The 15,826-nt window shown below is 30.7% G+C and overlaps 1 protein-coding gene across 9 annotated transcripts in view; it reads right to left on the bottom strand.

The window, feature by feature from the left end:
• LOC134697421 (coiled-coil domain-containing protein 169-like) overlaps positions 1-15,826 on the bottom strand; it is a 57,474-nt gene that overhangs the window by 21,346 nt on the left and 20,302 nt on the right. For 6 of the 9 annotated variants that reach the window (XM_063559688.1, XM_063559693.1, XM_063559689.1 and 3 more), the window contains 3 exons: positions 9,677-9,723; positions 7,479-7,574; positions 2,830-2,895 (listed from right to left, as the gene is read on the bottom strand). In XM_063559688.1, the coding sequence (XP_063415758.1) occupies positions 2,830-2,895; positions 7,479-7,574; positions 9,677-9,723 (209 nt within the window). The remainder of the gene's footprint in view (positions 1-2,829; positions 2,896-7,478; positions 7,575-9,676; positions 9,724-15,826) is intronic. The other 3 variants (XM_063559691.1, XM_063559696.1, XM_063559692.1) reach the window with 1 other exon arrangement.

Here is a 15,826-nt window from a genome sequence, read left to right as displayed (position 1 = left end):
ATAAGGCTTTAAGTAAACTACAGAAACTACAGTATATTTTCTATAAATTTTGCTTCAGATGTTAAGAGGTGTTTCTATATCGTAAAAATGCATCAGTCAAAAGTTCATACAATTCTATTAAGAAAGTTTAAGAAACTATAAAAACAAATCTAAATTTCACCACTTCCACATATAAGGCAATCTCACAACATTTTTTAATGTAAGAGGGTTGTGAAGATCTTTCTCATTGTAAGTTTGAAAATCGTTTTATTCACTACAGTTAGTATGGTAAACATTACATCAAGTTAATTTAATCATTGTCATTTCTAAAATTGTATTCTTCAATTATCTTTTACACAAGAAGTTCCTATCAAAACAAATAAGATAATTGATCGTATTGTGATGAAAAAAAATTAAAAACATTTGTTAGGATTAACTTTTCTTTTGAAGCCCTAGCCATGTGACTAGAAACTAAAGGTTGGTTAAAACATATCTCTTTACTATCATTAAAAATAAGGTATATATATAAAGTAATGCCTTTTATATCTTGTACTGTAGTACGCCGCTAGATTAAAACTGACGTGGAAAGGTAACATATGGCCACCGAAAGCTCTTTTATTTGAGAGCCCAGGTGGTCGTGTGGTCTAGCGGGACGGCTGCAGTGCAGGCGATTTGGTGTCACGATATCACAGTAGCATGGGTTCGAATCCCGGCGAGGGAAGAACCAAAAATTTGCGAAAGCAAATTTACAGATCTAACATTGTTGGGTTGATGTTTAGACGAGTTATATAAAGTAATGTATATATTTCCTCACATAAAATGTATAGATTAATAAGATCTGTAAATGGAAATCAGTATGATTTATAGGAGGCCTCCTGTTTCAATAAAACTGGATTTGTACTGCATACCAAGGTTGGGAAAATTAAGATATGGAACAAGCACTATAACATTACCAAAGTTGAGTTTTGACATTGACATTGAGCTGGACTACAAATACTTTTTTTAAATGAGAAGAGCAGAAGAAAAAAATATATTTTCTACATTGTTTCTACATTTGTATCTATATATATATATATTCTGAATAATGATATTTTATTATCTTAACAGCACAGAACCTACTCAAAAGAAATATGCAATTGCTAAAATCCCTACAACATCACAGAGTTACCATTTTGTAATTTTTTTAAAATATGTGCGAAAAATACATGGTTAAATATCTTAGGGAATCACATTGTTTCATGATTTCAAGTTAAACAATGATAAAACTAGCTATGGACAATGCCACTCCTCCCCACCCAAAAACCGAGCCACTGTTTCTGCTCTGCAATATGCAAGAGTATATTTAAGATTTGATCAACAATGAAGTTGTCATACGCTGTTTGTAAGTCCTGACCATAGGAAATTATAAATTTTACACTAAATATGATGATCTATGTTTTATGCTTATACTTAAGGCTACACTTGCAGAACTGTCAACTTTCAACTTTCAAGAAAACTGTGAGTTTTCTTAAATATAATAAAATTGAGAATGGAAATGGGGAATGTGTCAGAGACAACAACCCGACCAAATAAAAAAACAACAGCAGAAGGTCACCAACAGGTCTTCAATGTAGCGAGAAATTCCTGCACCCAGAGGCGTCCTTTAGCTGGCCCCTAAACAAATATATACTAGTTCAGTGATAATGAACGCCATACTAATTTCCAAATTGTTCACAAGAAACTAAAATTAAAATAATACAAGACTAACAAAGGCCAGAGGCTCCTGACTTGGGACAGGCGCAAAAATGTGGCGGGGTTCTTAAAACATGTTTGTGAGATCTCAACCCTCCCCCTATACCTCTAACCAATGTAGAAAAGTATACGCACATTAAAATTCAGTTCAAGAGAAGTTTGAGTCTGATGTCAGAAGATGTAACCAAAGAAAATAAACATACTACCTGTCGTTTTCAGAATATTTGAAAAAAAATCAAATTCCTGTGGCCATGCATTCTTTGTATGAACATCCTAAAAAATATTAAAGTTGTGCCTCCAAATCTGTAGGAGATAGCTGGACAAATAATTTATACTGATCCAGACAGACAGTCGGTACGACAGACGGACAGGGGTAAACTAATATGCCTCTGGCACAACATTTTGTTGCGGGTACTAAAAAAAATGAATTAATGTCAAAACTACAGTATTTTGTAGTAGCTGGAGCATGTATATTGAGGACTTTCTGTTTTGAAATTCCTCGTAGTTCAGTATTTTGTGATTTTACTTTTTATACAACATTTCAAACAAAATAAAACTGGTACTCGCTTATTCAAAATATTGTACATTGAAATATTGTACATGATAGCGTCATCAACACTTTAGATTATCACTTTAAAACCACTCCATACCTATACTGTAGATTTATTTATTTTCGTGGGTACCAATTTTCGTAGATTGGGTAAAACTTTCATTTTCGTGCATGATTTAATTTTGTTGTTTTGGCAAAGTATGCATACATTCTTTTGTAAAATTTGAACAATGCAATTTGTTGAATATTTGAATTCATGGTTCCTCTGTATCCACGAAATCCGCGAAATTGGTATCCAATGAATATTGATGAATCCTCAGTATTTAATTGCTGCCTTTGTCAATTATGTATTGTACAAGAAACAAGATAATTCACAACTGTACAGGAACTCAAAATGACAGTGACTGTAGATTTCATTTGACAATTAGAGATAGAAAGGATCTACAATAGGATAAAAAGCAAGATAATATCATGCAGTCTATTCATGCAAGTATTTATATAAAACTGCAATCATGCAAAATATGTTAATCTTTTCAAGTATATTAAATCATTTAGAGGAGGATGTTTACTTGGAATTTCTTTGAACTGATCTCATTTTGATAATTTCGTCTCACATCATTTGCTTTATGATAGGCCTAAAAAAAACAAGTGCATGGAAAAACAAGTACAGAAATATCACAAATCAGTTGATTCTTCATCTTATCATCAATAATTAAAAAACAAGACTGTATGTCCTAATTGTATTACTTACTCACACTTTCATACAAACAAACTGCATACTTTTAAAATGCATGTCACAAATTATTAATTGCAAGCAGCTTGCTACATGAAAGACTACAATGTGTTTGTCATAATCTTGCAGCAAGCATTCTGCAAATAAAACTTTTTATTGTGAACCCTTTGATAGTTTTCCATAGATTCACCTGCAAGTTACCTGTCGATTTAAACTTTTGGTAGTTCTATTGTCCTATCTAACAAATACAACAGGTATTGTTCTCTGTATAGTTTATTCACTGGGACCTTTAAATTTCTTCTAGGAGAAATATATCACTCATTGATTAATTTACCTAAACAAAAAATTGAAATGTCAATGATGAAAAAATACTTATACCAATACTAAGTAAGGACTCACAAAACTGCATGTGGTATTGTATTTATTCAATAACAAAAACTTGTTTTTAATGTGTTCAATATTAATACTGATTCAAAAATCAAAAGTGGATTTCTGATCAAATATTCAATATTTTTGTGTGTTTGATAATAAAAATGTGAATATTATTATTTTTAAATTAAGGTCTTCATAAACATAAATCTATAAATGAACAACAAAAACATGCAAATTCATTGGAAAATACTAAAACATGTGTCTGAAATAAACTTTTTATTATTAAACCAGATTTTATATTGAAAATATATTAATGATATATTGAAAAAATACAATATTGCATACAGTTTATGTGAGTCTATAGAAGTATTTCAATAAAAAAGAAGATAAGTTTTTGTTCATGTAAATTAATCAATGAGTTATATATTTCTCCAAGAAGAAATTTAAAAGTCCCATAAAAAAAACTTCACAGAGAACAATACCTGTTGTATTTGTAAGATGGGACAATAGAACTGCCAAAAATTTAAATCAACAGGTAAATTGAAGGTGAATTTATGGAAAACTATCATAGGGTTCGCAAAAATTTTCAATTTCAAGATCCTCATAGAAAGCTAGTAGATGAACATGTAAATTTCTGCATGCATGCAAGACTAACCTTACGCTTGTCACAAGCATGCAGCAAGCAATTATAAACAAAAGTTTCAATGTTTGATTGCAATATGCCTTTCTGTTTCCAGAAAGTAGATGATTATGTTACTTTCTCCATTCATGGACAAGAAAACTGCAAGCAAGTCAAAGATTGCTGGAAGGTAGTACAGGGACTACATAATATACTTTGATTGATATGCACTTAGATAAAAATTAAGTGATGTCATTTATGATAGCATCAGTGTTTTGGCAATCACTTTTAATCAGGTTTGTGAACTAAGAATTAGGAGCTAGAATATGGAGCTATTTTTGATTTATTTGAAAAAAAACAGGTATGCTTACATTAAAAAATCACAAGAGTTAATTAAACAGTATTATGCATCAAATGGATATGTATACGTAGATTGGTTTAACATGAGCAAAAAGGAATAATTGCAAAAAGTTCAGTGAACCGTGAAATTGGGGTCAAAATTTTAATTAGGCTTAAAATTAGAAAGATCATATCATAAGGAACATGTGTACTAAGTTTCAAGTTGGTTGGACTTTAACTTTATCAAAAACTACCTTGACCAAAAACTTTAACCTGACAAACAAACGGACGGACGAACAGACACACAGACCAGAAAACATAATGACCCTCTACTGTCGTAGGTGGGCATAAAAATGGTTTCATTAGTGAAGTGAAAAATATAGTTTGTTAAACCTAAGTTCCCTGATCACGACAAGAAGAATGGTCAGTAGGTATTTTTCAGAGGTATAGAAATTGGGGTACACCACAACTGCTAGAATAGTACTACAAACCCTTTTGATCCTTCCTATTCCTTCTTCAACACTTAAACTGGATGACAGTTGAACAGAGAATAAAATATCACCTTTGGGATGACATTGAAAAATGATGCCCTATCTTATCTCACTAGCAAGTTTCATTTTGTTTCAGACAGAAATCCATACACATAATGGCATTGAGAAATGCTGTAAACCTCATACTCCTTAAACCAAAAATAGAATTGTATTAGAAATCTTTAATTTATTCTGGACCATTCTTGTGGAATAATTTGCCAATATCTTTAAGAAATATTACCACTGTTAATTCTTTCAAAATACGAAATAGCAGATCATTTATTGAAGTCAACCTGTGGAAAAAAATTGAATACTGATCATTTCATCATGTTTATTTTTTCATAACATTTCTTTATCAAGTTATCATCATAATTGACTTTTATACTAATGTATTCCATGTATATGTTTGCATTTTTGTTTATGCTTTTCTTAGATGAGAGCCTCAGGGAAGATTAGTTTAGGGTGGCAAAGGGTTATTTTTGTGCAACATGTTTTGCTATTTTTATTTCATGTGCAGCCATGAAAAACGTTTGTTATTCACCATCTTTCCTGAAATGGTTAAAAGATCAACCTGCAAATAATTTTTAATTGTTCATCCATCCTGAAATGGCAATTTTATTTCGCCTTCTTCAGTGCAGATACCCCACCCTTTACCCCCTCTTAGTTATATAGCTAACTGTGTTTACCCTCTACAAAATAAAGAATTGTTGTTGTTGTTATTGTACCTTTGCAACTCATCCAACTTGTACACATACATATTTCTGTAGTAGTGTTATGTAACATCTAATTATATAAATTGCCTCGTAACCTAAATAGTAATTTGTATTACATAATTGAACTTGTCTAAGACAGTATAGATAATGTATTTCTTAGATTTGTAAAGTAACAAATTCATCAGTTTTCTCCCTTGATAGTAAATGAGGACAAAGAGCACTAGATCTTCAGCTGTAAATCTATTTTTCTAATAATTAACTTTTTAACTGACTTTTTCAATAGGTGTGAGTTGTACTTTTTTATTTTTTGTCTCTAGGAACTTTGCCATCTTGTTTTATTTCATAAAGCTAGCTTTCACATGATTCAAACATATAAAAATATAGTTATCTATTTGAAACACTCTCAACATGCTCAAATTTGCCCATTTCACAAAATCATATCTCGCCCAAACATGTCCGATTTCTTTTTTCTGCAAGTTTGTTTCTTATTTACTTTGCTCAAACATAACAGACAAATTGTTATCATATGAAAGTTTAAAGCACCAAAACCTCTAAAACTTTGAAACTTAACAGTTTGTTTGTGACCTCAGTAATGTTTAGTAATTGTAAATGTCAGGTATTTAGAGTCCAAAGTAAGAAAAAGTACACAGCTATCCAGGGTTATCAATGCAGATGCATTTCAGAGTGGCACAATTTTCAAAGATGAAAATGATACAGAGTAATTTTTTAAATTGCAGACAGGTTCAGAGATCCAAAGAGGGCAACTTTATATAAATTTAATAAACAAACACAGTATGAGTTGGTGGAAGTATGAGTTGATAAAAGAATAATTATAAATAAGGTACAAGTTGGCAAAGGTACCATATTCCCTATAAGTCAAGAACTTATATGATAAGCTTGTAAAATTCATGCAAAGTAATGTATTTTATTTCGTTTGAAATAGGGTTTTTCCCGTTTGCTATTTGTAGTTATTATTAATAGATGGGAACTAGAATAACTAGTTCGGATTTTTACAGTTTGTACTATTTATAAGTTTGATGTTAGGTGCAGTAGGCACGAGGAAAGTTTTGGCGTTTTTTATGGGTGGGGTTTAAAGGTACTATATAAAGTTTGGGATTTAAATGTATTAGTATCTAAGGTGCTCACAGTTACGTTGAATTGAGGTTGGTCACATAGGTATATGTGCAGTTGCTGCTATGTTTATTGTACTATAGGTGTTGGAGGTATTAGCCAGGGGAAAAGAAACGATGCGAAAGAGGAACAATGTTATATGTCATGTGTTTATATATTGTTTGAAAAGAAATATGTACAATAAAGTAAAATAAAATATTTTATCGCAAGAGAAAATAAGATGTTACTGCGAGCAACCAATCCTATATCTGTGTTTATCTTGTTTATAGCCTATTGAATTTAGAGATTAAATGCTTTAAATTCGGACGAGCAGGGCGAGGGAGAATTTAAATTTAATTAACACACCAAACCCCAAATTTAATTGTGATTATTATGCAAGGTAAACAAATCAGCTTAAATTTATATATAAATTCTATCATGTCACAAACTAATAGCAATTTAAAAAAGTAGGTGTGTGACAGATCTAAAAAAATTTCAAACACATACATTACTGAGCCAGCATTTAACTTCAAATTCAAATTTGTCTGATTCAGATTTTTTTTTCTTTTTTCAACACTTTTAATCAAATAAATCTTTTCAAAATTTATAACTATAAGTTATGGGGAAAATCTGGATTCAGAATAAAGTATTTTGTTTTCAGCTTGACCACAATATTGGAAATTAGTATATTTTTTTAGGAAAAACAAATTTTAACATTGAGTCTAAAACATTGTCGAGAGAAAGTGACAAAAAAAAAAAAAGAATAAGAAAATAATATCATGTCAAATGTACATGAATATACCTTTGACTCCTGATCTAATCTCCATTCCAAATCTCTCAGTTGACTTGACAACATCTGTTTTTCTTTTTCCAACATTCTTATCATATGTGGATTTGCCTACAAATTATAAAAAGCTGTAATCTAATTTTTTTCAACACAATTATTTAGAACTACATTTAAGTTATGTATTCATTTATCACTATTATATATGACTGTTGTTTAAGTATTTTTATTAAGAATTTTTCAGTAAAAAAAAAGCGCAAATGATATATTGTTCAGTACACTCTGTGATTAAGTAATGCATGTGCACTCTGGAGGCATTCATTTAAGAATTGAATGCTTCTTTTTGTAACTTCATTGGGGTGTAAAGGTGTTGACCGAAGTACATTTTGCATGAAGCTTGGAACAATTCATTCAAAAGTGTGTGTTTTCACAATCTTATGAAGTTACAAAAAGAAGCATTCAATACTTATAATAAGACTTTTTAGCTAGGATCATAAATACGATTTTGTTGGACCTCGTGTCATCATGCGTGATACATTTTATTGTGTAATGCAATTGATTAAGGAATAATGCCAGATTGCAGTGTAGCCATTCAGAATAACGTATTATAATGAAACATACATCTAATGTAATTATTAAGTCATAACAAAAACTTGAAAATTAATTAGATTTTTATAAATCTGTTATATAAGAATAAGAAGTAGTTGCAAGATCATTATTAATACTAAGGCAGTTTTTCAGCAGAGACCAAATGACATAAAGATAACAACTACATCACAGTATAATCCATTATACAAAATTCAACAATGAGCAAAACAGCATACCAAACTATAAAAGTTTCTGGCAATGTTAAACAAATTAAACAAGAAAACAGATATGTCATAAGGGAGAACCAGTGAGTTACAGGCTCCTGACTTGGGAAAGGCAGAAACAGAACATGACAGGTGTAAAAAATGTTTGTAATCTGGAAAAGTGATGTTACAGCACAACATAAGAATACATACTTACACAAAAATATCTAACTTACTTAACTTTATACCATGATTGAAATTATGTTAAAAATCTGCATTAATATGAAGGTTCAATGAACAATGAAATAAACGAAACCCCAAAAATTTACATAGACCAATGAACTAATTAACCTGTTAATTGGACATGTACACGTTACAATCATTCCATAAACCAAATAAAGGTGAGCTATCACTTACTATTAATATTGTATCTGCGTTATTGACTTGCAAAAACGCCAAAAAAATGGTTACAATTTAAGGGCATTTTAAAACTCCTATAAAAAGCCAACTGAAAGTTTTGATGTCTATGAACAATTGGTAGAGCTAAAAAATACTGAACATTTTTGCCTTGTCAGATTTTCTCTATTTATAATGGTTCAACAAAACTTGCTTTTATTCCTATGTTCTATTCTTAGTCATATCGCCCATCTTGGTTGGCAGAGAGGGTCATTTTTAAAGAAAGATACTCCAATTAAGATTGTGGCCAAAAGTTTGGTCAAATTTAGTCCAGTAGTTTTAGATGAGAAAATGTTTGTAAAAGTTTACAGATGATGCAGGATGTTAGACAGCAAGTGATGACAAAAGCTCGCCTGGTCATTTGCCAAGTGAACTGAAAAAAACACCCCAGCCAATTCAGGAGCGCTAACATCTTTAAGTTAGAAAAGACAGAGATAAACCATTATCCTTCATCAATGAGTAAAATCCATACTGTATAGTCAGCTGTTAAAGGTTCTTCATTACAAAATGTGAAAAAATTCTGCCAGCCTGTTTTAAGCTTTTGCACCTACGGTAACCATTAGGGAGTCATTCCATTAGCATTGCTCTTTTCCAACCTAACATTTTTGTGCAAATAAGTTTTAATTCAATATGGTAAGCAGAGGCGGATTTAGAGGGTAGACCAACACACACACACCATTCTATTTTTTGTGGAACATTTTGTTGATTATTTAGGGAATCACTAAGGCATGGCAGGAGCAGGCCCAAACTCAGGCAGTTTGTGCCCAAACCCTACCCAACTTATGAAAAATTCTGGTTCTGCCACTGGTAAGGACTGATATGCAATTCATTTGGTCTTTTCCAATATTATATCAATAATAATAAACACTGTTGTATAATATTGTTGTATAATATTTATAACATGGAAAAGGACATCTAATCTTATTCAATATTATTGCTTTAAATATGTAAAAGAAGTGAAATACTTACATCAGATAAATCATCAAATCTATTCATATCTCTAGGGGTTTTACCCGCTACAAAACAAAAACTTAATAATTAATTTTCAAACATCTATAGAAAATTTCATCTTTCTATCATATAGGTATATATCATATACATTAAATAATTTGTTCATTTTATGTAGATCAAAGAAACATTAAAAATATAGGTTACAGTGATATCATGAACATTATCATATTCCCTTACACTCATCTAGATCTACCACATATTATCATTTTTCACCTAACAGAAATCAGAGAACTACAACATAAATTGTAATAGCACACATTGGGATATTTTGGCTGTTGTCTTATTCTTTTATTATTTGGTACCTTAATTTGAAAGTGTCATTACTATTATGGAAGCATAGTGTGCAGCCAAGAAACAACAAAATAAATTAAAAGAACCTTTATTATAGCTATTGCTCAATCTCATTAAGTATACAGTTGTTTCTTGGATGCACACATACTTGTCAATCTAAATCATACTTAAAATTTGATGAAAAGCAAGGATAATCAAGAAATTTTACTAAATATATAAATTTTGTAATTGTTTGTTGCCATTGTAAAATGTTTAATGTAAAATTTGTTGTTTTTTCTAAATACATTGTATTTTAGTCTAGTGAGGACAAATTTAAGAATTTTTGGATAACTTTAAAAAATGCAGTAATATTTGGGCCAAATAACGGTCTTATTGCCCCTACTCCTTTACAAAAGTGAACATCATATCGATCAGAGTATAAAACCATAAATAAATGATTAAAACATTTACTCTGACTCATTTGTTGTTTTTTTTTACTTTACATTATGTACTAATTATGTGGAGTGTTAATCCTGCAGTATAAGTGTATGAAGACTTGGATCCAAAGGTTACTGAACAACAGTCCCTCTTCAATGACATCAAAATATAAAACAATAAAAAGTAGGCTCTGTCAGAAATCAAATGTGTTACAATCCATAACGGCATACTTAGTTATCATCAGAAGCAATGCAACTATGAAAGTAAGCGTTAATTTTTCTTTCTTTCAGGGAGTAAAAAGTCACTTACAAATTTACCTACAATGAACTTTCTCTCTTTATCAATAGGCTTCTTCACCTTTCAACAACTACCATAAAATTAAGTTAGTCTTCTTCAAATAAAGTAAAGAAACTCAAATAAAAATTTGAACAGTGATCACTTCTTATATGATTTTTAGAAGACACCTGAACAGGAAATAAAAAAAGACAAGACCCACAAACAAACAAACCAAATAATTAAGCACATAAAAACAAATAAAAGCAAATAAAATTGAGAATGGAAATGGGAAATGTGTCAGAGAGACAACAACACGACCAAAGAAAAAAACAACAGCAGAAGGTCACCAACAGGTCTTCAATGTAGCGAGAAATTCCCGCACCCGGGAGGCGTCCTTCAGCTGGCCCCTAAACAAATATATACTAGTTTAGTGATAATGAACGCCATACTAATTTCCAAATTGTACACAAGAAACTAAAATTGAAAAAGTACAAGACTAACAAAGGCCAGAGACTCCTACATATATATAAATCATCAACGAGATACTACTTATATGATACTTTCAATGAAGAACTGTTTACTAGAGACCAAAAGATTTGAAAACCAAGATGTACAATGTTTTAGCCAATAAAATCCAAAATTGTAATAAAGAAAAAAAAAGAACAGTATTATACTTCTTCATTTTACAAACAATAAAAGCCCTTGTAAAAAAATAATGCTATTTAGCAAAAATACATGTGATTTCTCTTTCCTCAAAAAAAGAAATCAACTTTCATCAGTCCTTGAAAATAAAAGAGAAAAATAATAGATGAATATAAATATTATACTACAACCTCTATCTAATATAACATAAAAGCCAAAGAAATCAAACCACTAACTAAAATAGCAAATATGGAAGATAATTTCAGTTACATTCAGTAAGGAGCTAAAAAACCTGAACATATTTGTCAGACAATCTGATTTTCTCTATTCATATCACAATTATCAGAGATATGAGCTTTTCCAAAAAAAAAACTGAGGATATTAAATAATGTCAATCTTGAAGTTCTTCTTCAGGATTGCTAAGATTTAAATATTGATGAAAACACAGAGATATTTACACCTATTCAATACTATATTCATGAAACGAGAAGATTTTTAGGATAATTTATTTAACAATATAACTGTTAGTCTATACCAAAGTGTACCTCTCTTTAGTTTTTATTAAAGACAAACCTCACAACAATCTATTGTGTTAACATCTTTTTGCAGATAAATTAATATAATATTTTACTTTATATTTTAATATTACTTATACTTATGTCTTAAAAAAAACCAGGAAATTAAGTCTTTGTAATATTACCAGTATGCAAAATAAGGGGCCATAATTTTTATTATTTATACAAATAGATTAATTTTGTTGCAGTGAGTTTGTGAATTTGAGTAAATATCACTTAAAAGATTTATTTGATTTGTTTCCATTTCTTCTTGTATAAAATTTGACATCATCTTTAGTAGTAAACTTATAAGTGTTCACATAGTTATTTATATAAAATATCTCAAGAAATGGGGAGAAAGCTCGGAATGCCTCCCCTGACTCACTGTAATAATTAATGATCTCTGAATTATCATGTGATGAAGAACCATGGATGACAGATGCCTTTAGGTCAGGTGAGCTAAAAATACCTGCAAAATTCATAAATTCAAACTCCCAATTTCTTTTTTTAATTGATTTGACAGTTATATTCTATTTATGGGAAACAAAACAAAAACTGTGCCACCAAATCATATAAAATTAACTCAGTGCAAAATCACATCATGTAAGATAATATACATTTGTATATGAATTCCAATAAGTAATTAATGAGGCATTACAGATACAAAATGACTTCACATATATTATATGTAGAATAGTCAAGTTCTTGTTTTGCAAAGGAAACAAAACCCTTAAATTCATATAAAGCAACAAATAAAATAATATGAAGTGCAAATAGCATTATGGTATTTAAGAAAGTTTCTGTGAAACCATATTTCTGAAAATCAGTTATAGGGACAGTCAAGCAGTTGCAGCAGGCATAACATGCATCCCCCTTTTGTTAAATATTTACAAATCGAGGAAAAAAGATACCCTATCTATCATATTCTGATGCTTAAGTATGTAATAAAAAGTTGTGTTATTATCTGACTGGTTCTAAAGAATGAGCTATAAAGAGCTAGATAAACAAGCTTGGGACCAATTTTGTTTCTAAATTATTGTGATTTAAGCTATATTTCATAAGCCGTATAATTAATCATTATCTGTATTTCATGGTAAGTAATAATTTAAGTTGCAAAGGGCATTAACTCAGGAAATTTAAAGTAACTGCAGTAACTGTGACAATCAAACTTTGACCTTCATTTCATAAAGAGTTAATAGTTTTAAGGTCATAAACCTAAGTTTACTATTATTATTTGGAAACAGATGGTTTCAGATAGACAGACAGATAAAGTAGTTATTCTCAATTATGCTACATTAATTTTGTTCAGGATGAGCATTTAAAAAATCAGGTATTGCTCATGCAGAACTCAAATAAACCAAGGTAGCAATTTGTTTGAAAAAATGGAATTGAACTATTATATAATAGTACTGATGAAAAAAAGCTGTATAACATGGATATATGGTTTGATTATGTAAAAGTATGAGTGTTTAAACTAAAATACCTCAGGTGGTGATCTGAGATTAATTCTTATGAATCCAGTTGTTTTAATTAAGCCTAAAGCAGTATACACATGTGAATTTGTGTACTGTGATGTTTGTCAATAAGTGAAGGAATGAGTAATAACTGAAAAAAGGAAAGTTTAACTTAAAATAAAATCTAAATAGGAAACAAGTTTAGAAAGAGAAGTTAGTTTTGTCATTGTAAAATTTCAACAGCTGACAAATAATTTTATCCTGATTTTAATAGAGTGATTTTTCTCAATTTAATTGGCTAATATTGTCCTAAAAAACTTCAGTACATTTTTATTATGTCAATTGGAATTATCTCCCTTATATACCATTGACCTAATAAATACAGATTATTTTTTTTAGTCGATATATAGTCATATAATATTTTACATTTGTCACAGTTTCAAAATATAGGGCTGTGGGGCATATTTTCAACGTTAATATGCCCTAATCTTCTCACAGTTTAAACTAATACTAATTTTCCAATTAAAGAACCTTAGTGAGCACGCTCACATACCCCACGTCCCAACATTGTCATTGGAGAAATTAAATAAGTGTAAGAAAAAAAAATTGTATAAGAAAAATTAATTTCCTGCCAATATGCACATCTAAATAGTATGTCCTTATTATCTACAAAATTTCATGAAACTCTGTTGTGTGGTTTGAGAGGAGTTGGTTGACAAACTGTTGCAGTAGTACATTAAAGTAAATAAGTTCAAAGGGGCGTAACTCCTAGAAAAAAAATTGAATCGCAATTTCCCGTCGATATGCACAACTACATAGTATGTCCTTATTATCTGAAAAGGTTTCGTGAAATTCTGTTGTGTGGTTTGAGAGGAGTTGCGATGACAAACTGTTGCAGTAGTACATTAAAGTAAATAAGTTCAAAGGGGCATAACTCCTAGAAAAAAAATTGAATCGCAATTTCCCGTCGATATGCACAACTACATAGTATGTCCTTATTATCTGAAAAGGTTTCATGAAATTCTGTTGTGTGGTTGGAGAGGAGTTGCGATGACAAACTGTTGCAGTAGTACATTAAAGTAAATAAGTTCAAAGGGGCGTAACTCCTAGAAAAAAAATTGAATCGCAATTTCCCGTCGATATGCACAACTACATAGTATGTCCTTATTATCTGAAAAGGTTTCGTGAAATTCTGTTGTGTGGTTTGAGAGGAGTTGTGATGACAAACTTTTGCAGTAGTACATTATAGTAAATAAGTTCAAAGGGGCGTAACTCTTGGAAAAAAATTTTGAATTGCAATTTCCCGTCGATATGCACAGCTACATAGTATGTCCTTATTATCTGAAAAGGTTTCGTGAAATTCTGTTGTGTGGTTTGAGAGGAGTTGCGATGACAAGAAACAGGGCTGACGGACAGACGGACGGGTCAAAAACATTATACCCTCCGCAACTCGTTGCGTGGGGTATAACTACCCCTACCTCGAATGAAAGGTTACCACGGATTTTAATGTAAACAATATGCACATGCATATTTACTGGTAACATTCCCTAGTTATGTCTCGGTGAGATGGAACACAGGGAGCATACCTTGGAACCAGAATGTAAAAAAAAAATTCTATGAATATTCAAGATCACCCCAATAGAGGCGTGTTTTGAGAAACAGCTGTTTGTACAAAGTGCAACCTATAATTGAATTTGAATATATAAATTTGTATTATACAACAGATCAGAATGAATTAGTTACACAATGTATAATTGTCCTCATATGAATTTTATTGACCTGATAAATTCTTGTATTAGGACAATTGCACATTGTGTAGCTTAAAGTATCTTTATATATTATTTGGCAAAATAATTTATCAATGTAAATCTCCGAACAAGATGCTACTGGAAGATTTATAAGATTCATTGGTTGAAACAACAAGACGTTCAAAGATGGTTTAGGCAATTTACGGCTGGATAATAAAGATATCAAACTCTATGCAAGAGGTAAGTGTATACGTATTCAAATTATTTAAAAAAAACAACATGTTTTTAAAACGGCAATTAGCATATCACGTTTTATGTATTTTTAAACAAAAGCCGTGACAAATTTGTTTCAGGCTTAATCGTATAAACTTGTAGAAATCTGAAGACTCCCATATTAAAATCATGTGGTTGTCTTTTATTTTCACTTTTTTCCATCCGTCCGTCCGTTTGTTTGTTTGTCTGTCCGTCCCTCCAAACGGATAGTTATTGTGAGAGCTTCATCTGAAGAGACAGGACGGGGTTGCTGACTGGCCTATATCATTTTCTGAATCTTCAGGTGTTTCCACTAAAATATTTAAAAATTTGCCGGTGGGAGACCCTTTCTAACTATTCAGTCGAGTTTTCTAGTTTTTATATTAATTTTAAACTTATTAATAAATACCACTTGTTATTTCTTTCTGTTTCTATACATGCAACATTATTTTAGCGGAGGAAAATACATTTTGA

This window comes from Mytilus trossulus, chromosome 14, assembly GCF_036588685.1.
Source record: "Mytilus trossulus isolate FHL-02 chromosome 14, PNRI_Mtr1.1.1.hap1, whole genome shotgun sequence".
Lineage (NCBI taxonomy): Eukaryota > Metazoa > Mollusca > Bivalvia > Mytilida > Mytilidae > Mytilus > Mytilus trossulus.
This window is presented reverse-complemented; position numbering and strand designations above follow the sequence as displayed.